Source organism: Emys orbicularis, chromosome 4 (genome assembly GCF_028017835.1).
Source record: "Emys orbicularis isolate rEmyOrb1 chromosome 4, rEmyOrb1.hap1, whole genome shotgun sequence".
NCBI lineage: Eukaryota > Metazoa > Chordata > Testudines > Emydidae > Emys > Emys orbicularis.
In genome coordinates, this window is record NC_088686.1 from 70435841 (window position 1) to 70460329 (window position 24489).

The window sequence follows — 24489 nt, forward strand, 5'->3', positions numbered from 1 at the left end:
AAGGCTTGCAGAATAGTTGTAAGACTCCAACAAGCATTCCAAAGCTGCAGGGGGTATCAGTTTGGAGTGCGAATGAGCCTCTTACGGGCTGTAGGAGGGGAGAAATGCCTCCCATTCTGCTGTCTCCCATGCTACCCTTCTCCATTTCCCCTCTCTCTGCTGCACACCGCTTCCTCTCTTTTCCATTGCCCTTTATTCTGCCGACACCATTCATGTCCCCCTGTTCCCCTAACCCAGGGCCGGCTCCAGGCACCAGCTTACCAAGCAGGTGCTTGGGGCGGCCACTTCGGAGAGGGGCAGCACGTCCAGCTGTTCGGCGGCAATTCGGCGGACGGTCCCTCACTCCTGCTCAGAGCGAAGGACCTCCCGCCGAATTGCCGCCGCAGATCGCGATCGCGGCTTTTGTTTTGTTTTGTTTTGTTTGTTTGTCTGCGTGGGGCGGCCAAAACCCTGGAGCCGGCCCTGCCCTAACCTATGTGTTCTCACCAGTCCCACCACCACATATATCTCTTAAGAGTCACCTAGAAAGTGAACACCTTAAGAAGTCCAAAAAATGGGGCCACCGGGGTTAGAAGACCATCTTGGGTGCAGGGAGGTAGGGGGACACTGAACAGCAGGGAGGCATGTCCAGGCACATCCCAAACTCTCAGGTAGGATCTGGGGAAAAATAAATCTTGCAGTGTTTAAATGTGGTAACCTTTTATTTTTGAAAATGTCTTAATAAACTCAGCTTGTCTGATCCAATTTTGTTGGAAAAATTCTCTTTTGACCCTTGGCAAGTCTCCTTAGCAATTGGTTTATACTTTGATGTCTGTCTCTGCAAGGGAAAGGGCTAAAAACTTCCACTAAAATAATAAATATAAGCGCTTAAGGGTAGGATTGCAAATGTGCTCTCCTCCCACTGATGTCAGGGATAGAACTCCCACTGACTTCAATGAGAGCAAAGTTAGGCCAATGTGGAGTGCTTCTGACAATCTCACCCGACAGCTCCGGTAGCCATGTGGAGTCCTGTTTTAAGTTCCCTGGAGTCAGTGAGCCATTTTTACACTACTCTTTAAAATTGTAATAACTTTTCAAATTAGAAGTCTAATCAATTACTGCTCAGTGCTGTGCACTAGATTTCAACTAGATGAGTCCAGTAAGCTACATTTAATCTCTTTCCTTCTTCCCTTCTTCTTCTTTTGCTATAAAGTGGTAAAAGAAATTAGACTTTTTAAACTCTGGTGAACAGCTCTGTGTTTAGGGTGTCATAATACTGAAAGTCCTTGTCCAATACAATTAAATTTGGTAGGTACCTTAGCACCAAAGCTAAACTACTACATTTGAGGAAGATTTTCCTTTGGTAGTCTATTTTTTCCCCCTGGGCAAGGCTTGGGGAAGGGGCAAATCTGTTTTGTAAAAGAGTTGCTGTTAAGATTCCACTGCTCCCTACAGTTTACATTTTTAACTTTTGGGATGAAGAAGTTTTTCAATGTGCAAATTTTAAAAATCTCCTCAACAAAGAACAGTCTCGTGGAACTATCCCAGCTCAAAGACAGCTATTCAATACATTCATAAAATAATGAAAAACGAATGGTGTCAGCACAGAGAGATCACATGGAGCCCCTATCCCTGACTGGGACCTCTAGGCTCTTCCACAATATGTATAAGTAGTAAATAACAACAACAGGGTGAAATACACACTTCTGCTGATGTACAGAATCCCTATCCCACACCATATTAAAGAGAGAGAGAGATAGAACTGTGCTTATGCTGCATTTTTCTTATTAAAAACTCAGTGCAAATGGCATATGGCTCACCTGAGGGATTTTACTCTAATCTGGAAACTGGCTCAAAGATAAATACAGTTGTACATTTATGTAAATAAGCCTCTCATTGACACTTTTGTCTTTTTATGTAGATGCCAGTGAAACATACCTGAAACGACTTACTATTGCTCATCTTGTTCCAGTCAAGAGTGAAGAACTTTCACCTTGTAACACATACAGGAGAGGCAATGGATTTGGAATGCCAGATCCAAAAGCCATCAAATCTGGAGAAATAGCATCCTTTTATATGAAACACTGAAATCCTTCGTGCCACAAGTGGGATATATTATCTCATGTTTTTTCATAGAACTATGGATAATCAAAACTATGCCTAAATTCCAGCTGGGAGATGCCAATCAAATCATTTGCAGGACAGACATGTGAAAATGAAATCAATGGCGAGTGCTCGTCACCTTTGTAAATCAGGTCCTTAACCTTTCTGTGCCCCCAGTTTCTCAACTGTAAAATGAATGATACTTACCATCTTTGTAAAGCATTTTTTGAGATCTTCATGCACATATGTAAGTGCAAAGCATCATTATGTTAGCAATAAGCAAATACTGAAGCATCTAAAACTTACTGCCTTCTGGAATTATTCCTCCACTAACCACTGCACAGTGCCAATAATAATCCACCATGATCAGATAACAATAAAATTACAGATAGAACTTCAACTGATACATCCTGAGACAGTAAGAGTATGTCTACACAGCAACTAGACACCCACGGCTGGCCCAGGCCAGCTGACTTGGGCTCGCAGGGCTTAGGATGCGGGGCTGTTCCATTGCTATATGTCCAGGGCTCCAGGCTCTAGGACCCTATAATGTGTGGGAGGGTCCTAGAGCTCAGGCTCCAGCCCAAGGCCGGATGTCTACACTGCAGTGAAACAGCCCCACAGCCCCAGCCCAAGTCAGCTGGCATGGGCCAGCCACAGGTGTCTACTTGCTGTGTAGACATACCCTTAAGTCCCTGGTTTAATGCTCTGTTGAATGCCAATTAGTTCCAGCTAACGTGATATAGAAATCAGAAGCTACAGCCACCTATTTTCACATTTCTGACGCATAAACTATTGCTTTCTGATTAGTGGCCACGTGATCTTTCAGATAGAAATTTGTCCGTGCAGCAATGTGGATAGAACATTCCCTTTGGCATTGTAGAGAAGCTGACATTTACATTCTCCTTGAGTAAGCCACACCACAACCCCTGATGCCTGAGAAAATACTTGTAGGCCAATGGCATACATGGGGCTAGATTTTCTGGTCTGGTCCAGCACAAATGGAACAGATTCCAATGGTAGCAGGCCAGTGGAGATTCCTCTTGAATAGGAAGTATTTTAAAATGTTAATTAAAACATATTAGGTAACATGTTTTTAAGCATGACCTATTTTCCTAGCCTAGCCACGGCCTTAGAAAGGAAGGATAGCTTTGCATTTCAGGCACTGGACTGAGCCTCAGGCAATTTGAGTCCTATTGCTGGTTCTGCAACAGCACTGAATTCCAGTGCTAACTCAGGCAAGCCACTTAACCGCCGCTCCTCATCTGTAAGGTGAGGAGGTGAACACTTCCTTTCCTCTACTCTTTGTCTGCTTTGTCCATGTAGATTGTAAATTTGGTGGGGGCCATGGGAGGGCAGAGGCTCTCTTTTGCACATACAGCGCCTAGTACAAGGGGGTCCCCAGTCTCGATGCTTAAAAAAAATCTCTATTAAAAAGGGATCCAAGTGAGATTCCCAGGTACACAAAAAACACAACTGAACATGAAGACTATAAACAAATAAGCCACACAAGTATGTGGGAAATATGAATATATAAATTTGCTTACAGATCATCTACTTTGTCATTTTTATTTCTAAGATTTATTTTTCACACCATCAATCCAAACTTTTTTTATATACAACAATGTTTCCAGTGATGATGACCTGGAGTTTACCTGGAAGAAAAATACTGAACAATTGATACCTTTAGATAAAAGAAAATTCTGATCCAAGATTTTAAAATCTTTTCCACTGAGACTCAGCTGCCATAGTCAGGTCTGGAAAGATGTGAATCTTTTGCGCTTATATTTCAAAATACCCTTCTGCTTCCATGCTTCATAATTCTGTCCTTGTCCCAGAGAGTTGTAAAAGCCACAACGAAAGCTCTACACACCACTTTGGAGAGTTAGGCATAGCAGTGTGAGACATAATTTAGTGGAATTCTGAAGTACTACAGGAGAGCAAGATAAGAAACGTGATGATGTAATGTGGATTCCAAACACTTAATCTGTCACAAGATTCAATTTCAGGATATGCTGGTGCACCTAATAAATGAATATTGCACATGGTAGCATTATGTTCCAAGAGCTCAATTTTGCTGTTACACTAGTTAGGGAGTTTTTAAACTGTCATTCTGCAGTCCTGGGATTCTGTTTTCCAATACTGGTGAAGATTCTTCCACAGATTTTCTTTTTAATTCAGATCTCTACATTTTAAATGAAATGATTCAATGTTAAAATTCCACTGAACCAAACTGAAGAAACTGAGCAATAAATACTAAGTAAGATTGCATGCTGTGTCTCTAGGAGTTGCAGCACGCATGGGAGAAGCCCGGGAGATGGAAGGCACAGGGTGGTTTAGGTTACCTTTGTGCCCTCTGGATTCTGGGCTGGTGAGGGGTCAGCTTGACACTCATGGGTCGGCTACTCTATATTATGTCAGACTCTTCTGGGAAAATCTGCATCCCAGAATCTCTGTAACAGCATGCAGTTTGGGAAATCCATTCCAACACACAGTCATGTCCCCAGCACATTTTTATACTGAGGCTGGTGAGGTGGTTTGCATTGGGCCACCTACAGTAGCCCATGCAGTGCCTGTGCTGAAGAATTCTCCCCCAGCTGACTGCAAGGAATCCTTCCCATTGTGTAATGTAATTGTGGAGGGTGACTTATAGGAAATTTGACATGGTGTTGTCACTGGTTAGCAGCTCAAAGAGTATCCAATGCAGTAGCTGCAAGGAGAATGCAAAGGAGAAGAAAAGGTTAGAGAATCTAATTGCCCTCTTCTCCTTCAGCAGACAGTGATCATATCTTTTTATCCATTCCTGCCCCTAATTCATTTGGTCTCCTAGCAGACATTTAGAAGAGAGAAAAGATATACAACAATCCAATCCCCTTTAAAGCTTAATGTGACAGTATAATTCTTTATCTAACAAGAAAGGGGGGAAATTGAGATGAGTTGGGACAAATTGAGAGGCCTAAATCCCCATTAACTAAGACACAAAGATTCAAAATGGTAAGAGGATTCATCTAAAGGAGTCCAGGGATATCCTATGCCTCAAAAGATGTCCACTCAGCATGTTGTCCCAGCAAGTTCTATGGTGGAGAGCTCTTAACACCTGCTGCACTGATGACTTTACCAGAGGGGAAAAGCAGGAAGCCGTCCCAGCACAGCTGCGTCCCAGCAGGCACGCCCTAAGCACAGCCACTCATTGCAGCCTACAGTTTTCCTTTTCAGCTAACTGCACAGATTTCTTTGGATGCAGTTTGGAGCATGAGGAAGTTAGCTACAAAACTAGTTTAATGACAAGCTTAGGTGACCTAAGTAGACCAGCAAGTTTTCACTACTACTCTATGTGGCTGTGTTTAATCTATAGTATGTAGTTTAAATTTATTTTCATTTAAAATTACTTTAAATGGACTCTCTCTAGCATACACAGTACTGTCAGATGCAACACACATGCATCCAGGGGATTGTTTTTTGCAAAGTTAACTCAAGTTATAATTTGATTGTTGCCCCTAACTTGAGTCCCATCCACACACAAAACCCCTTAACTCAAGTGTGGTGGCTTGTAGGGGTGGGGGGAGGAGGGGTATAGCCTAAAGCCTCAGTTAACACAACTCAGCAGATGCTAAAAGAACTGCACTGCAGGGTGGACACAGACTAGCGCCCCTGGAGTGCTGCTAGTGCACCACTGCCTTCCCACAATTCCCCACGTGTTCCCAGAAAAGACAAGCAGCTTCTCCCATAATGCACTTGGAAAGAATTCCTAGAGCAGATCATTTTACCGCAGCGCAAGGAACCATAGGATATGGCCCTGAAAGTATTACTGCCTGCCACATAAGTGAGTGCAGCACCAAGGAGGCCCCGGCAGCTCAAGTGTTATTTCAATGTGGCCACTCTCATGCAAGCTAGGCTAATGTAAGAGACGTAACTCAAATGCAGATAACTTGAATTAACTCTGCAGCAAAGACATACTCTAAGACAGTACAAAAGCCTGTATTATATTGTTTGAGAAATAATATGTGATCATGTAATTAATTACCATGTTGTTGTGCTATATATATATATATGCCGTGAGTTAGACAAGGTTACACATATAACTTCAACATTCCTAATTGGAGTGCTTTACCATCTTTACAGTTCTCTAATGAAATTTCTTAAGAAAAATAGATGTAAAAAAGAAACTCTATTATATGGAATTAGTTAGCTAAATTCCACTGGAACACCCCATCCCATTCACTTTCCAGAAAGCCCCTCTCCTGTAAGCTAAGCCTTAGGAGCCATGCACTCGTCTCTTTACAAAACGCACAAGGCTTACCGCATTCATTGTGCCATTCACTAGATTTTTCACCGTGCACTTAAGTTAGCCAGGCACTTTGAGGTGAGTGAGAAAATCCATTCAGAACATTCTGCACATGGACAAAGTGCGATTTTCAATGATTCATAATTGAGTCTATCAAAAAGAACTTTTATGGGAACACTCAAAGACACCTCTCCACAATAAGAGCTCTTTCCCCAGCCAAGCTTCAGCCCACAGCTGTTTCGACACAAGGCCTGTTCAAAAAAAGATTTAATTTGTATTGCTTTAATAGTGAGGAAAATATATTCCCCCATTTTCCCAGTGCCCCAAAATAACTGTTTAAACTTTTATTTAAATTATTATTAACTTATTAATTATTATTACCATTATTATTATTATTTAAAAAAATAGTCACCTGCACGGAGAGACCAAGACTGGAAACGTTCAGCTCAAAAGGTGACAAATTTGGGAAGTTATAAGAGATTGAAAACAAGGGACTGGTAATGGAAAACTTCAGGCAGCCTTAACAGAGTGGTCACTATTGGCCCTCATATAATTAAATGAGAAAGTACGGCTTTAACCCAAACCACTCAGAGACTTTTTGGAGGCCAAATATCCAGAGAGTCAAATCTTATAACCATGAGCCCTGCCACAACACACCAGGAAAGTCTTAACATTGCCTCTTCAGGTTGACTAGAACCGTTTCCCTGCAGACAGCGAGCCCTCTCCTCTTTTCTTTCAAGTCAGAAAGTAGAACGTAGCTAAGGGTATGTCTACACTACGAGAGTAGTTCGATTTTACTTAAATCGAATATGTGGAATCGATATTACAAAGTCGAACGTGTGTGTCCACACTAAGGACAGTAATTCGACTTTGTGAGTCCACACTAACGGGGCAAGCGTCGACATTGGAAGCGGTGCACTGTGGGCAGCTATCCCACAGTTCCCGCAGTCCCCGCTGCCCATTGGAATTCTGGGTCGAGCCCCCAATGCCTTCTGGGGAAAAAAATGTGTCGAGGGTGGTTTTGGGTAACTGTCATCATCCAACCGTCACTCCCGCCCTCCCTCCCTGAAAGCGCCGGCGGGAAATCAGTTCGCGCACTGTTCTGGTCAGTGACAGCGCGGACGCCACAGCACTGCGAGCATGGAGCCCGCTGCGACCATCGCTGCAGTTATGGCCGTTGTCAACACCTCGCACCTTATCATCCACCTTTCCCAGAGGCAGATGCTGAGAAATCGGGCGAGGAGGCTACGACAGCGCGGTGAGGACCTGAAGTGTGAGAGTGGCACAGACCTGTCACAAAGCACGGGACCCCGCGCCGAGGACATCATGGTGGCAATGGGTCATGTTGATGTTGTGGAACGGCGATTCTGGGCCCGGGAAACAAGCACGGACTGGTGGGACCGCATAGTGCTGCAGGTCTGGGATGAATCACAGTGGCTGCGAAACTTTCGCATGCGGAAGGGGACTTTCCTGGAACTTTGTGAGTTGCTGTCCCCTGCCCTGAAGCGCAAGGACACCCGGATGCGAGCAGCCCTGACTGTCCAGAAGTGAGTGGCCATAGCCCTCTGGAAGCTTGCAACGCCAGACAGCTACCGGTCAGTCGCGAACCACTTTGGCGTGGGCAAATCTACCATGGGGGTTGTTGTGATGCAAGTAGCCAACGCAATCGTTGAGCTACTGCTCTCAAAGGTAGTGACCCTGGGAAACGTGGAGGTCATCATAGATGGCTTCGCCACGATGGGATTCCCAAACTGTGGTGGGGCTATAGATGGAACTCACATCCCTATCCTGGGACCGGACCACCAGGCCAGCCAGTACATTAACCGAAAGGGCTACTTTTCAATGGTGCTGCAAGCACTGGTGGACCATAGGGGACGTTTTACCAACATCAACGTCGGATGGCCGGGCAAGGTTCATGACGCTCGTGTTTTCAGGAACTCTGGTCTGTTTAGACGGCTGCAGGAAGGTATTTACTTCCCGGACCACAAAATAATTCTTGGAGATGTGGAGATGCCTATAGTCATCCTCGGGGACCCAGCCTACCCGCTAATGCCCTGGCTCATGAAGCCCTATACAGGCGCCCTGGACACTGAAAAAGAACTCTTCAACTACCGGCTGAGCAAGTGCAGAATGGTGGTGGAGTGTGCTTTTGGACGTCTCAAGGGGAGATGGAGAACCTTACTGACTCGCTCTGATCTCAGCGAAACCAATATCCCCATTGTTATTGCAGCTTGCTGTGTGCTCCACAATCTGTGTGAGAGCAAGGGGGAGACCTTTATGGAGGGGTGGGAGGTTGAGGCGAATAGCCTGGCTGCTGATTACGCCCAGCCAGACAGCCGGGCAATTAGAAGAGCCCAGCGGGACGCGCTGTGCATCCGGGAGGCTTTGAAAGCTAGGTTCCTGAGTGAGCAGGGTAACCTGTGACTATTAAGTTTGTTTACAGAGAAGCTGAACCTGCCCCCGTTTCTTTACCCAGTTTATGTTGACTATCCTCTGCCGCTACATACCCCATTCACCCCATCACCCCCCTTCCAACACACGTTTAAAAATAAAATCACTTGAAATTTGTTAATGAACACCGTTTTCTTTACTACTGTTTTCGCGGTAAAGTGTTGAACCTGGGACGCAGACTGTGGTGGGGAGCGGGTGTAGTGTAGTGATGCAAAGGACGCTTCTAAACTCCAGGAATGACAGGCTCCGCACTGGTGGACTGGTTGTTTCAACGGAGCCTGCCACCCCTCCTGTTCGGGACTCTGTGTGTGGGGGCTATGTGACTTTGTGGCAGGGGGAGGACGGTTACAGATCCCCTGCTGCATGGCTCTGTGATCCAGGATAAGGACCGCTGCATAAGATCTCTAGCCGCCCTCTCCCACCACAAAGTCACATAGCCCCCCCCCCCCACACACAGAACATGAAAACCACCTCCCAGACTGACCAGGGTAACTAGTGACTGCAATGTGTGTGTGCCCTGCTGCTGAACCTGCCCCCGCGTCTGTACCCTGGTAAAGGTGACTGTCCTGTCCAATTACCAACCCCCTTCCCCCCCCTTCAAACAGACTCTCCTCTAAAAGAACATGATGGAAACAGTAATTAACAGAAACTTATTTTTTATTAGCAACTACACATGAAACTGGGGGATGAAACTGGGACGGGGGCTTGGGTGAGGCGGGAAGGAAAGGACTTATCAAATTTTGGGGAATGAGAGCCTTCTGGTACTTGAGCAGTCTGCAGGGGTGGAGTGAGAGTTTTCACGGACTCTGCCGCCCCTCCTTCTTGAGACTTTGGGTGAGGGGGGTATGGGACTTTGTGGCGGGGGAGGGCGGTTAGAGATACACTGCAGCGGGGCTCTGTCCTCCTGCCTCCGGTCCTGCAGAACATCCACAAGGCGCCGGAGCGTGTCCGTTTGCTCCCTCATTAGTCCAAGCAGCGTTTGAGTCTCCTGCTGGTCTTCCTGCCGCCACCTCTCCTCCCGTTCAATGTGTGATCGGTGGATTTGGGACAAGTTCTCCCTCCACTGGGTCTACTGGGCTGCCTGGGCTCGGAAGCAGCCCATAAGTTCCGAGAACATGTCCTCCCGTGTCCTCTTCTTCCTACGCCTAATCTGCGCTAGCCTCTGGGAGTGTGATGCCAGGGTTGGTCGGGAGACAGTCGCAGCTGTGGGATGGGAAAAAGTGAGTGAATTCCTCAGAAAGATAAAATTTTTTGTGAACAAAGAACATAGTCTTTCTCTGTGAACAAGACCATGCACAGCACCTATCACATGCGCACTCAGGACAAGGTCGAATTTTCGGCATTCGCATTCAGTGCCTGGGGTCTTGCAGTGCAGATCAGACAAGCGGGACAGGACAGCAGAATTTGGGTAACAGGCTGACATGGTAAGCCGTAGACTTGTGGCTGATTAAAACTTTAATAATAGCACTGGCCTCCTTTCACGTTCAAAGCAATGCCAGTCCCTGCTGCCAGCAATCCGGCAAGCATGAACTCTGCCCCTGTCCCACCCCCTCGCGGCTGTCCCAGGGAAAGATCCCTGTATGCTGCTCCTCTCCCGCCTCCACCGCGTGGCTGTAAACCACCGGTTACAGTTCTGTAAAGGAACAGGCAAGCAGTCCCAATACTAACATTCCCCTACCTAATTCAAAGCAGATCACCATGAGCGACATCACTCTGATGAGGATTTCAGAGACGGAAAAAGAAAGGATGCTTCGGGAAAGCCTGCAAAGACCAGGGCCGTATGCCGCCATGCTCTGCAAGGCAATGATACCCGAGTACTTGATTGTCTCCTGGCGCGGAAACGTTTCCTACCACGGAGGACCCAATAAGGCCGCTCTCCCCAGGAACCTGATGCAAAGGCTTTCCAATTACCTCCAGGAGATCTTCGTGGAGATGTCCCAGGAGGACTCATCGCCCCACACAGCGATCAGATCCAAGACTTCCCGATCAGTCCATGCTGGGGCCCTCTTTCTATTCTGAGATTGCATGGCAATCTCTGCTGGAGAGCTCTGCATCGTTGCCAGTGCAGCTGAGCTCGCCACAATGTCCAAACAGGAAATGAGATTCAAACTGCCCAGACAGGAAAAGGAATTCAAATTTTCCCGGGGCTTTTCCTGTGTGGCTGGTCAGAGCATCCGAGCTCGGACTGCTGTCCAGAGCGTCAACAGAGTGGTGCACTGTGGGATAGCTCCCGGAGCTATTACCGTCAATTTCCATCCACACCTAGCCTAATTCGACATGGCCATGTCGAATTTAGCGCTACTCCCCTCGTTGGGGAGGAGTACAGAAGTCGAATTTAAGAGACCTCTATGTCGAACTAAATAGCTTCGTTGTGTGGACGGGTGCAGAGTTAATTCGATGTAACGGTGCTAAATTCGACATAAACTCTTAGTGTAGATCAGGTCTTAGAAACAGACACATCTGCCAGATTTGCATTACCCAATTCAAAAGAACATGGCAGAAGTCAGAGCAGAAAGGATCCCTCTATAAGCAGTCAAGAGAAGGCAATTCCAAAGGGAACACACAGCTGCCTATCAAACGGCTAGGTTCAATCAGCACTGGAAAATTGCCCATGCTCTGAAACCATATTTCACAACATGGGCAATTTCTCTGCATAAATGGGGCCCTGAAGACCTCTCTCTCTCTCTCTCTCTCTCTCTCTCTCTCTCTCTCTCTCTCTCATTTTTATGTATACACATACGTGCGCGTGCACACACATCTCACTGTCTAAATAACAGCATACAACTACAAGCACAATCTTGCCTCATGAGCATCAGTGGGGAATGGCCAGGCTCTAGTCCCTCTTTTCCGTTTTTGGATAATAAATAAATAAATAAATAAATAAAGGTGCTCAGAAAAGTGAAAGTGTGATCTATAGTAGTGAATGGTAGAGACCAGCAGGCAGTGTGTAAGCTTTACCAGTCAATCCGCAACGGTCAGTCCTCTTGAATGCAGTCCTTGGCTTTTCACACAGCTCTGTCAAAGCACTTCATTCCTGACCTGCAGCAGCCTCTGCTAGTCTGCTGCTGAGACACCATCTGCCGCCCCACCCCCAGCTTTGCTAGTGCACCTCAGTTCTGATTTGCAGCCGTTTCCAATATTATAGTCACTCAGGCTTACAACAATCATACTAGATGGTGTCGTGCTTTGGGATGTGAACACACCAATAACCTGGTAAGAGCTGCTCAAAATTTGGAATTTCTGTTCAACAGGAAATTCCGGCATTTCAAAATTTGTTTTCATTCAAATCAGAACAAAAAAAATTCTCATGAAATGAATTTTTTTGAAAACAATTCATTTCAGGTCAATCGCAACGTTCCATTTTGAGAAAACAAACATTTCATTCCTACTTTGTCTCTTTTTACATTACAATTTATAATATAAAATAAATATTGACACAAAAAGTCATTTCTAAACAAAAAATCAAAATGTTCCATTCTGAGACGGTTGAAATGTTTCGACTATATCAAAATACTTTTCCAGCTCTTGTTTTTCAAAAGGAAATTTAGTCAAAATAAACACGTTCCCACGGAAAGTTTTGATTTCAATGAAACAGTATTTTTCAATGCAAAAACATCCTGCTGGAAAAATGTGGACCAGCTCTAACCCTGCTGGAGCGTGCACGGGAAATGCTCAGACAGATAGCATCTAGGATGACAGCATATACAGCTGAGCCGCTCTCATGCCATCCAACACAAGTTCACCTATTAGCCAGCCCTGTATAGCTCCTGTCACCCGAAGCACTTAAAAAACATTCATGAACTAAGCCTCACAACAGCTCCATTTTACAGATGGGGAAACTGAGGCATAGAATAGTTTAAGTGACGTACCCATTGTCACAGACTGAGACTGCGGTTCAACCAGGAACAGAAGCAAGGTCTCCTGATTCCCAGTCCCGTGCCTTAACCACAAAACCATCCCATGTTTAAAAGGGGACTGGATAAATTCATGGTGGCTAAGTCCATAAATGGCTATTAGCCAGGATGGGTAAGAATGGTGTCCCTAGCCTCTGTTCGTCAGAGGATGGAGATGGATGGCAGGAGAGAGATCACTTGATCATTGCCTGTTAGGTTCACTCCCTCTGGGGCACCTGGCATTGGCCACTGTCGGTAGACAGATACTGGGCTAGATGGACCTTTGGTCTGACCCAGTACGGCCTTTCTTATGTTCTTATGTTCTTATCCTTCATTTCTACCTAACTGAGGTACAGGTTAAGAATGATCAATTCACACCTTATCACACTTTATGGCATGAAACCCAAGACGGAGGAAAAAACTGGAAGATATGATTGAAGCAGTGAAAGGAAGGAAAATGCAAGAGAATAAAGCCAGTCAGAGAAGAGGGAAAGGGTTACCAAGTTAGAACCAGCTAGACCCTGGGACATGTAGAACTTCTTAGAAGATGGGATCTAGAGAGGCTCCTGTGGTGTGAAAGGTGTTTTGCAGCAGTTCCCAGGACAAACAGAAACAGGCCTAGTCAGCCTCTCCTTTAGAAAGTTATTTTATCCATTACGAAGGAAGATGCTAGTTCCAACCACTGAATTACTTCCTATCTGGTATGGAAGCTCAGTAGAGAAAGACACGGACACAAATAAGAACAGTAAGCAAATGGCCAGAATATTTTTTCATCCTCAGCACAAGTGACTCTGTTTCTTTTACTCCCTTTCTGCTGTGCTGTGTTTTTCCAGCAAGGATAATTAAGTCATATTTCAACACTGACAACCACAATACAGCTCAGTTAAAATGGAAAGAATGATTTTTTTTCCCTGTCCTGACTTCATCTTCAGGCATATGGCAGTTCATATCCTCCTCAGGTGAGCATCAAGAGACAGGATCCATGCTTCACTTTGCAGTGCCTGCAAGCAGATCTGGTATTTCAGTGTTATTACATGTAATGACTATGCTATTGCAGGGTGTAGCCCTTTAAAAGAGCCAAGGATTTGAGAATCCTCCCCTTCACCTATGCTCCAGCCAATCAGGATTGTAGGGCAAACTGGAAAGCTCCGGACTCCAGTGTGTGCATGTGTATTACCAGGTTTTAGTACTGTGATCTCTGATGGGGGCCATTTTGCAGACTGAGGCAAAGACTATCGGGAGAGCCTCACGTGGGAAGTGGCTGTGGATTACTGAAGCACTAGCTGCCTAAACCTTGGAGCAAGTGATGGATGTGTTCCCTAACCCATACGCTCCCACCCACTTTGGTGGAAAGGGTCAGAGCAGGGATCATCCTTTTGTTCTGTGTTTGTACAGCACTTAGCATGAACGGGTCCTGGTCCATGGTTAGCGCTCCTAGGCGTTGCCAAAATATAAATAATAAGTAGACTGTGGGGTTAACTTAAGGAGCACCTCACCTTCGGCCTCACCAAAAAATCATGCCACAGGCAGAGCAGCATGCTCTCCAAGAACAGAATATTGGTAGAACCACCTAGCCACTTGAATTCAGAATTAAGGTACTGAGGGAAGCCCTCAGACACAGCTGACAGGATTTTTTTTAATTATTGTGATGGGTTTGTTTTGTTTATTTTACTTTAATTTTTTTAAGCCCCATGTGTGCCACTGAAACAAATTAAATATGAAATCATTTTCTGCCATTTAGGCAAATAGCATTCCTACAGTTCCAAAATGTAAACACTGTAAATAAAATATAAAGCTGTCAAACTCTTACAGAATCTTGCTTGTGCAGTAACACTCCCAGAGACGCATTTATCAACCATTCTTATTCTACAGAGCTGGCATAGCTCACTCACCTGTGGTTTGTGAGAAACATCCAAAGGACAGCAGAAACCACAAGCATCGTGGGCCTTGCCACAACAGGAATATGTACAACAAACCTTAAGTGTTAGAGGCCTTGTCCCCTGAAGTGAATATCTGCCTACAATAAACCACAGACTTCATGGGCCTTCACATGAGGTAAAAATTTTCAACCACCTCTGAAAAGCAGCCAGCCACCTTTGGGATGAAATGCAACTCTCATAGATCTGCAGGACAGAAAATGTAGCATACTTTATCCAGTTGAAACCACAAGGAGAATTTAATTACACAGATCGATTTAGTGTTCTGCAGAAATTTCTAGTACCTCTACTCTTGCAAAAGATGCCATAGAAACATTAATGACTAGGCCTGCTCGGGTACACGTTTTCACATCTCACCAACATCACTGGACTGAGCTCTGCAAGCTTAGAAAAATGGATCCTTCAGCCAAGGGAGTCAAAGTTCTGGGAATGGAAGACTGGTAAGGAAACTACCTTGACCAAAAACTGTAGCTTGTTAAGTCAGGTCTTAGCCATTAGAAAGTGTATTTGATTTTATCTATTTGTAATCCTTTCTAACTTTAGTTCTTCTACTTGGTATCAGTTAACCTATGTCCTTTTGTTAATAAACTTGTTTGCTTGTTTTTTACAATAAACCAGGTCAATGCTGTACTTGAAGGGAAGGGTGTATTTACCCCAGTTAATTTAATAAGCTGTGATGTTCTTTTGTCTTTTTAAAGGTGCAAACGGACCTTATTATTTCTCTGAGTGTTCCAGGAAAGGGCTGGACACTGCAGAGCACATGGATTTGGGAAAATTTGCTATTGGGGGGCAGTGGGGTCCATCTTGCCCGGGTAACCAGAGGGACTGTGGTATTGTAGGCAGGCTGCTGGGGTCAGAGCGCTGAACCAGGGCTGCTTAACTCACCCACACTCAGTGCAGGCTTGTATGCTGGCGGGAAATGTCCAGACAAGAGAGCTTTGGCAGCACAGCATTTGGAGGCACTCAGGGCTATAGGGCAGGCGGTGACACAACCTCTCACAGGTCTGGATTGCACCCCAGAATGTGACAGTACCTCCACCAGCAGCACAATGCTTCTTCACGCACTGGGACATGTATGCACCCATCCAGTATGCAAGGGAAGAGCAAAACCTACTGAATCACCAACGCAACTTCTTGTGGCATCTGGATTTTTCATGAGGGTTTCCCATCAGCATTTTGCTTTCCCAGAGGGGTCTCCCAAACAAGTATTAAACAGGACAGACCAGCGGTATAGTGGTAAAAAAAAAAAAAGAAGTGGGTGAAGGTGAACTAAACTTTTTGGTGCTCCAGACTGGACCGTGGTAAATGCCATATTCCTAAAATGAGAAGTTGGTAAACTCTGTTTACACACGCTTATCCTCAACTATACTACTGGAATAAACCCAAAGAAGGGGAAAATGCTCTTGTGAGCCTACTAGTATCCAGGGAAGAACCCCCTTCTTCATATCCAGATGATACAGGCATTCTGTGAAGGACACTAGCAGAACTATGGGCAGGAGAGTTAGCCACACTATGGACAGATCAGTTTACGTTCACCCAGGACTTGGACTCTAGGGATGGTTCTCATAGAGTCCTATGACTTCTGGTGAATCAGCTATAAGAAGGAAAGAATTTGAGATCCGAACCATAGGTCTCCATCAAAGCAGGCCAGGTTCTAGAATGTGGAATCTGTGAAGGCATGCAGGTAATGGCCGAACAACCCCTCCTGCAAGCTAGTTTTAGCAAGACCCTCCTTCAAGACAGTCCTGCATTCTAGCATGAGGAAGAGCCCAAGAACTCTGCAACATTCCTCTTTCCTTTAATGATGCAGGAGAAGAAATAGTTTCCTGTGGGGGAAAAGGTCATTTTAAGAAAAACATCAATATTTCACAAGACACTGAATATTATGAGGCATTCAAAGGTTTGCACAAAAGCCTGAACTGCTTTGGATTCTCTCCGAATCCAGAGTCTGATCACCTACTTTGTAGAGCACATCTTATACAAAAATGCAAATTCAATGAGCAGCCTTAAAGAGATCAAACAGGCTGGCGGGGACTGCCACTTTATGATCACGTACTGATGCAAATCAATTTTCATCGACCCAGCGTGGTAGAAGAAGAAACTTGGTTAAATTCTTAAACCGGGACAACAAGGCAAATTATTGACTATGGGACGGTCAGGCACAAATTAACTAGGAAGAGTAAAATTCTACAGAAACCAGATTTCCCCCAGCTCAAGAGGACGCTTTTATGAGCTGTGATATATTTTTAATTATTAGGTTCTACCTCCTCAGCAGCACAGCAGGACGTGAAATAAAACCTGTATTTCATGAGCATGGTAAAGTGCCACTACAGGGAGTTCTTTCTCTTGCAGTTATTTTATTTATTTATTTGGGAGCCATCTGTATTCCCATAGCTACAGCACTGAAACTGACAAGAACTGCCTCCAGGCAGGCACACAAGCCTAGGGAGCCCAGTGGGATAGAAACCTCTGCAGAATAAAAGAGATCGCCTATTGAACCATGAAAGATGCAGTTTATCCCAGTTGTGAGTGAAATATCATATCTGGTTTTGACAGTAGCAAATGGGAAGGGGGGGGAGGGACGACATAACCATTCCACAGGACTATTAGGGAGCTCAGGAGCACCAGTAAATGTCAGCTAGAAATAGCTGGTTCAGACGTGTGAAGAGTAAGGGTATCAGAGTTTGAGGGTATCAGATCTAGCAGGGGGCTTTTTAAAATGCACACACGCACTCTCTATTTCCCCAATAGTTTGTTAAAAATAAATAGAACTGATTATCGGTAGAGTGCTAAATTGCAGTTAAATCTATCAGGATCTAAAGGGTGTAAGAGGATAGTAAAAGGGGGAGCAGGGAGAATGGCCTTACAGCTAAAACGCAGGACTGGGAGTAAGAAGATCTGTGTCCTTTACCTGACTCTTCCACTGACTCACTATGTGACCTCGGGCAAGTCTCTTAACCCCTATGCCTCGCTTTCCCCATCTGTAAAATGGAGATAATACTGCTCCCTATCTCACAGTAGGTGGTGAAGCTTAATCCACTAATGTTTGCAGAGTATTTTGAAATCTTCAGACGGAAGGAGAGAAGGGTAAAGGATTTGTTAAACACCAACAGGGGAGATGTATTATTTAGGCTGGTCAAAATGGATATTGATACAAAATAGAAATGGATACAAGGCCTTATGTCTCAGGCTCTCTTTCTACCACACCAAAGAGTAATGGGATTTTATGGAAGGAAATGTAGACAGAATATTAGACAGTGAGATCTATCAGCTGTAGAATAGTCTCCTAAGAGATGTGAGGGACATTGCTTGGGATGTATAAAACTGGATAGGACAAGAGTATGGGAGAATAAACCATAGGGAACAATCCTGTACCAGCCCTACAGGACAGACAAGATCATAGATGCTGGAACTAGGGGTGCTGCTGCACCCATGGCTTGAAGTGGTTTCCATCATATACAGGGTTCACAGCTTGGTTCAAAGGCTCTCAGCATCCCCACTATACAAATTGTTCCAGCGTCACTGGACAAGATCACCCGACTCAATCATCAGTAATTCTCTAGTCAGTGGTCTAGCTGAGCTGTTCTTTTAATGCTCCAGAAACTTTACACGAGCTGGGGAAGTAAAGGTGGCCAGATGCCCAGCCTTTGATTATTGGGGAAATGCAAATTATTACTATGCCTTTTGCATCATCACCACCACTACATGGAGAGACAGCAGCGAGGCTCCATTTTCAAAACTGTGCATCACCCATGTACCTGACATGCAGGCATTCGCTGTGTGACAACAGTGGCTTTACTCTCCTCAAAAGGCTCACGTTTAGGACCACGGATTTTACAGGGCATAAATGTACTGGGCAGCTTTCTCAGTCTTTTGGGAAGGGAAGCAAGCGTCCATCACATCTGTGCTAACAGAGATGGAAGAAAAGAGGCGAATGATTAACCCATTGAAATTCAGTGTGTAAGTATTGCCAAGAACCCTTTGATCACCCATTTTAAAGTTTCTGTGTAAGGGAAACCTATGGGGAGCTGAAGACATCATCCCACTGGGGAGAAAGAGAAAGGAGGGCACATTTATTGGAATGCTGTTTTTCAGAAAAGCCCAAACGCTGCAACAGAGAGAGCCATGTGAGCAACGTGCAGGAGCCTCAGGGCTACTCCTAAGAAAAGTACCATGTTGTTAAACATAAAAAATAAATATCCAGGACTGTGGTATTTGCTCCTTCCTTGAGAGATGAACAGGGAGTGCTTGTTGGCCCAATTCACCAGCAACCAAGTCCTGCAGCTCAGCTGATCAGATTCTGATTTGTTCTCAGCCTGCAGTTTATTAAAAACAAAGAGTGGCCAGAGAGAATGTATTTTGGGTGAATTTTTAATCCTTCCCATACTAGTCTGGGTTAATCAAGCTGTGGGTGGGTTACTCCAAGAAGGGTTGGAATTCACCCCCAACCTGTACCCAGGCTGCAGGGCTGCACCTCACTCCTTTCACTGCTGCTCTTTCCGCCTACGAGTCAATAGCATCCACTGCCCTTCTGGACCACTGATGCCAGGTAAGGCTGGATTCCCACGGTTACCCCAATAACTATTCTGTGCTAGCCTGTTTGGGATTGGTGCTGGGCCCCCTCTACAGCCTCTCTAGGGATGCCATGATCCCCTTCATGCAACTGTTTCATTTTCACACGCCTCATCACTACACAGCGGTGCAGATAACTTTGTGATAACTGCATGTGAGTGAGCTTGCCCCTTTGCATTCTGTGGGCTGTATTTAATATTAAATAATAACAGCAACTCAGCACTGAGCATTTGCCTTTGGCTCTTGGGCTGTATTTTGGGTCCCCCATCCTACAGGAACAACCACCAGCTATTTGCAGATCATTTGTGGTCTTTGGCGAGGGAATTTGGAGAGCCAGACACACAGGAGTTGAGCTTTGCCTGTAACTATGGCTATGTCTACAATGGCAAGTGAAAGACAAAACTTTTGTCGTTAAGAGGTGTTAAAAAAAAAACATCCCCGTGAAAGACAAAAGTTTTGTCGACGATAAGCACCGATGTGAACAGTGCTTTGTCTGCAGGAGAACGCTAACGCCGCTCGTTGCAGGTGGAAGTTTTTTGTTGGCAGGAGCACTGACAAACAGCTGCTAAACTGTGCGTCTTTTAGAGGCATGGCTGTAGCGGCACAGCTGTGTCACTAAAAGCTGCGTAGTGTAGACATAGCCTATAGCAGATTTTTACTAGTCCATCTACATGTTTATTTCAAAAGGGACAACAGCTTTGCAGATGATTTCCAAAGCTGACCTAGTCAGTATGTTCATTTATTTTTTTAAACCTGAGGAGCTAAATCTGTTGATTTCAGCGGGGATTTGAAGCAATCAAATTTTTGAATTGCTCCGCTCCGGCTCCGCTCCAGCTCCGGGCAAAAACCTACCGGTCTGTGCTCCAGCTCCAGGCTCCGCTCCAAAGCCCTGGATTTCAGTGGGATGAAACCAAGGATGACTTTTGTCCCAGAGAGGCCAAATTTTAAAACTTCTGTGCCTAGAACAGGGATTTGAGTGTCCAACATTATCTAGTCTAAGGTATTTCTTGGAGACCCATCACTGTAGCACCTGACCTCCCACTAATGATTAGGGTTGATATAGAGATTTCCATAGCAGACTCAAAATTTTAGGCACCCAAGTTTGAAATTCAGGCTCACATTGGCTATCAGAAGTCAGGCAGTTATTTAGTGGCCTTGCTACGTGCTCATTCTCCATTTAGTCAGCTGCAGGTTTTACCTGGAGATATTTTTATTTTCCATCTCAAGAGGGGATAAAAAGAGTCCCCAAAGGCATTTCCATTTTTTAAACATGTCATTCACCTGGGATTTGCAACGGCACAGAGCAGAACTTCTCGACTCACTTGGCCGAAGAAGAGATTTGCAGACAAAAGCAGTAAAAAGAGGGTTTTAAAATTACAAAACAATGTGTTTCCAAAGGATCTTAATCACATTAGGACGAGCCTCAAACAAATCCCCAGATGCCAACCACAAAAACCAGAGATACATCTGAATCTGGAGCCAAACTGTGTGGCTTACCTTAACAATTCTATAGTCGGCCAAACCAAAACTGTAGATCTAAACACCCTGGAACTTTGGAAAAGTTAACAGCCAATAGATACACCTAGTAAACAAATAGTGTTGACATTGTTTATTATGCAAAGTAATTAACTCCTTAAGGAGACCAGAGATGAAGGCACTACAGAGCCAGGAGCACCTGTTTCTCTATATATTAATAGCTTCTGTTCCTGTATAAAAGCAACTAAACCGTCACATTTTATATGCCTTGAAAAATCACAACCTACGCCAAGTGTGCCTAGGAGAGAGCCTGCAGGAATGCATGTCAACCACCCTGCTCTCCAGCTTCTCTGCCAACAGATCTTCCCCCTCCCACCCCAGACTGGCTCCTCGGTTATTCCTCTGCCTCACCTCCTCCCAGAGCTGTCTCTAGCAATCCAATGAGACTGCTACAAATGGGACTGACTGCTTGTTATTCACATTCCATCACAGTAAAGTCCCGTTACTCTCTCACTGTGGTGCCAAATCAACAGTAATGCCACCGCAGGGGGTCACATCAGCAAGAATACGGAATTTGATTGGCTTGACTCTCACAGCAGCAGACAGAACATTTAGGAAAGTACATTGTGTATATAATATATTTGAGAAACATGGTCACTCAGAAGATCTGACTGCTTCCATTCTCCTGCTTCTTGTACAAACTGATCATTGCAGGGGTCAGGAAGGAGTATTCCATGTACAGCACTGCACAGTTAGTCAGGTGCATTACAGGGGGGTTTCACCTTCCTTTCTCCCATTACCTATTGGCCTCTACTGGAGACAGGAATCTGGAGTAGATAGACCAGTATGGTAGCAAATCTTATGACTCCAATTACAGAGAGGAATGGGGAGGCAGAGAGCAGCATTATCCCTCTGTATTAATGGGTTTGGGACGGAAGCCCAGGTCAGGCTGACCCATCCCTATTTTTTTTAATGACAATTTTTATGGTACTCCACCAATAATGCCATATTTTAATAATAATGACTACAGTTTATCATCACACCATTTATGTATGTCTATGAGCATGCGCACATACATACCACACATTAGTAATATAATAAGACTTGGCACTTCTACAGCATCTTCCCTCTGAGGATTTCAAGAGGTTTTGCAAACATGAAGGCATGAAGTCACACAACCCCTCGGAGAGGTAGCTAAGTTTATGATTTCCCTCATTTTACAGATGGAAAAACTATGAAACAGGCAAAGTGACTTGTCCAAGAGCACACTGGAAATTGGGATCTCTGGGGCCCAGCTAGGAACAGACCCCAGGTCTCCTGACTCTAGCCCTACACCTTCACCACATGACCTTTCCTGTAGAGTTCCTTGGTTATAAGGCAACATACGGAAGCCAACCTGTGGAACTCTTTGCCAGAGGATGTTGTGAAGGCCAGGACTATAACAGGAGTCAAAAGAGAATTAGATAAGTTCACGGAGGATAGGTCCATCAATGGCTATTAGCCAGGATGGGCAGGGATGGTGTCCCTAGCCTCTGTTTGCCAGAAGCTGGAAGTGGGTGACAGGGGATGGATCACTTGAGGATTGCCTGTTCTGTTCATTCTCTCTGGGGCACCTGGCAACAGTCACTGTTGGAAGACAGGCTACTGGGCTAGATGGACCTTTGGTCTGACCCAGTATGGCCGTTCTTATGTTCTATATTATATATATATATATACACATATGCACCAATTGTTAAAGCATCTCTCATTGTAGGATCTCATAGTGTTTTATACACATTAATAAATTAAGCCTTATGACCCCCATGTGATGGTTACACATTAGCCCTAATTTAAAGATGGAGAAACTGGGATATTGGCCAAAGTTACAAAGCAAGTCACTAAGAAAAGACAAGAATCCTGGTGTCGAGGCTCCTGCTCTAACTATTAGACCATGCTGTTTCTGTTCCTTTCCATGTCTGTGTAACCAGATGATTCATAGACAAACATAAACAATGACATCTTCCAATTTCTGAGCGGTCTTACCCAGGTTACCACTGAGAATGGACTCAATGAATTTTTTATTTGGTTATTTGTATTATTTCTTACAGTAAATAGTGGCTTTTTATTATTACCTTGTAGCCTGAAAGAGGAAAAACCGAAAGACCGTAATGGTTCTTATCTCCCCTAATACAGGGAGAGCAGAAGCTCTATTTGACCCCACTGCCAAACTCCTGGACATCCCCAGGAAAAGCAGAGTGCAGGTCTTTTTGATACAGTGCCTCAAATGGGGCCCGGGGGTCAGAAATCAAATAGGTGGGAAGCAGGGAGCCAGTCTGGATGTCAGCAGGGATAAACCAGGGCTGCCTACCCCTCCTGTCTCGCTCTGAGCTCAACCGAAACATGAGTCTAACAGCAGAGAGCTTCCTCTGGCTTAATTCAGTTTTAACTTCCAGGCTCGCACGCTGTGCTGTGCTCTCACACTAGGATGTACAACAACTAATGGATGATGCAGCTGAGACCACCAAACCCGCCACATGGCAGTGTGGGTGTTGCAATATTACTCCCCCGGGCCCTGACCCACACAATCCTTCCAGAGCAAGGATCATGGAGCCCAGGACCGAAGAAACTGTTTTCTGCAAATGCAAATCCTTCTGGCCTCATTTAAAACATGCAGCTTGAACACAACCCAAAAAGCCTTCACGGCTGTTTCATCCACCCCTTTCTTAGCCAAAAAGGAAATCCAGCTCCCAGTCAGAGAAACAGACCCTGGCCATCCAGTGGACACGACTTGCAAACACTTTACATTCAGCGGTAGTCTATTTCTCCAAGCCTTTGGATAGTGCTCCCCAATTGTAAGTGCTGTCATGGTTACAAGCCAGAATGCTAAAATAAATATAAAGAAACCCATGAAAACCTAACACCTCCTCTAATGTATCCCCCCCCTCCCCATTCATTCACCAGCCCCCACCAATCTCTGACAAACTAGATTAATGTTCCTGCCAACACCTCACCCGGCAGCAGCACCAACATGCAATGCAATTTCCCTGCAACAATCGCTGCTGAAGGATTAAAATGTGATCCGCTCTGCGAGCGCGTCTCACTTACAGTGAGGGGGATGGTCCCATCTTCCCTGTGGCTCTCCAGCCTCGCAGCTGATCTCTGCCCATTTCTGCCGCTGCTGCTAGGGGATCTGCTGGATGCTGCTGAATGAGGCTTGTTGTCCTGCCATAAGTAATAGAAAGTGCCCAGGATCCAGGCTACAGTCAGGATTGCAATGGCATTAGCCCTGATCCTCCTCATCCCGAAAGCCCCAGTGGAGCGTGGGAGCCTGATAAACTGGAGAAGAGGTTGGGGCTCAGGCGAGAGACGGGTCAGGTCTGTGTAAGGGGGGTGGGGGAGAGGAGGGTGCTGGTGACAGGATTCTCCCTCTCTCGGTTTGGCTGGCTCGTACAGTCACAGCTGTTTGTTTTAGCTCTGCTCTCACGGCTCAGTCCTGCAGAGCAGAAAAAGAGAGCGAGATCCTCAGGGTCCTAATGCCCTTTCCTCTAAAGCCCACAGATGTGATCAGACGCACGCCGGGAGCCGGACCCCTAACGGTGCCAGCCTAGCATTGGACCCTTGTGGCGGGAATGGACCGAACGCGCTAATGGGGCGTTTCCATCCCGAGTTCAGATGATCTCTCAGCGGCCCCTCTGGAGCTCTTGGAGTGGGCGGGAGTCTAAGGTTTTATTTTAGTGCTGGTGTTCTAGGGGACATGAGAGCTAAGGGTTAATTATCAACTGCAGAAGCGGGAGTGTGTTTGTGGGGGGGGGGT

General features: G+C 45.3%; 1 protein-coding gene across 1 annotated transcript in view; it reads right to left on the reverse strand.

The window, feature by feature from the left end:
• Positions 1-23975, reverse strand: part of GALNT16 (polypeptide N-acetylgalactosaminyltransferase 16) — a 123557-nt gene extending 99582 nt beyond the window's left edge. Inside the window, exon 1 of the mRNA XM_065403230.1 lies at positions 23777-23975. Within this exon, the coding sequence (XP_065259302.1) occupies positions 23777-23975 (199 nt within the window). The remainder of the gene's footprint in view (positions 1-23776) is intronic.
• Between the last annotated feature and the right edge of the window lie 514 nt (positions 23976-24489).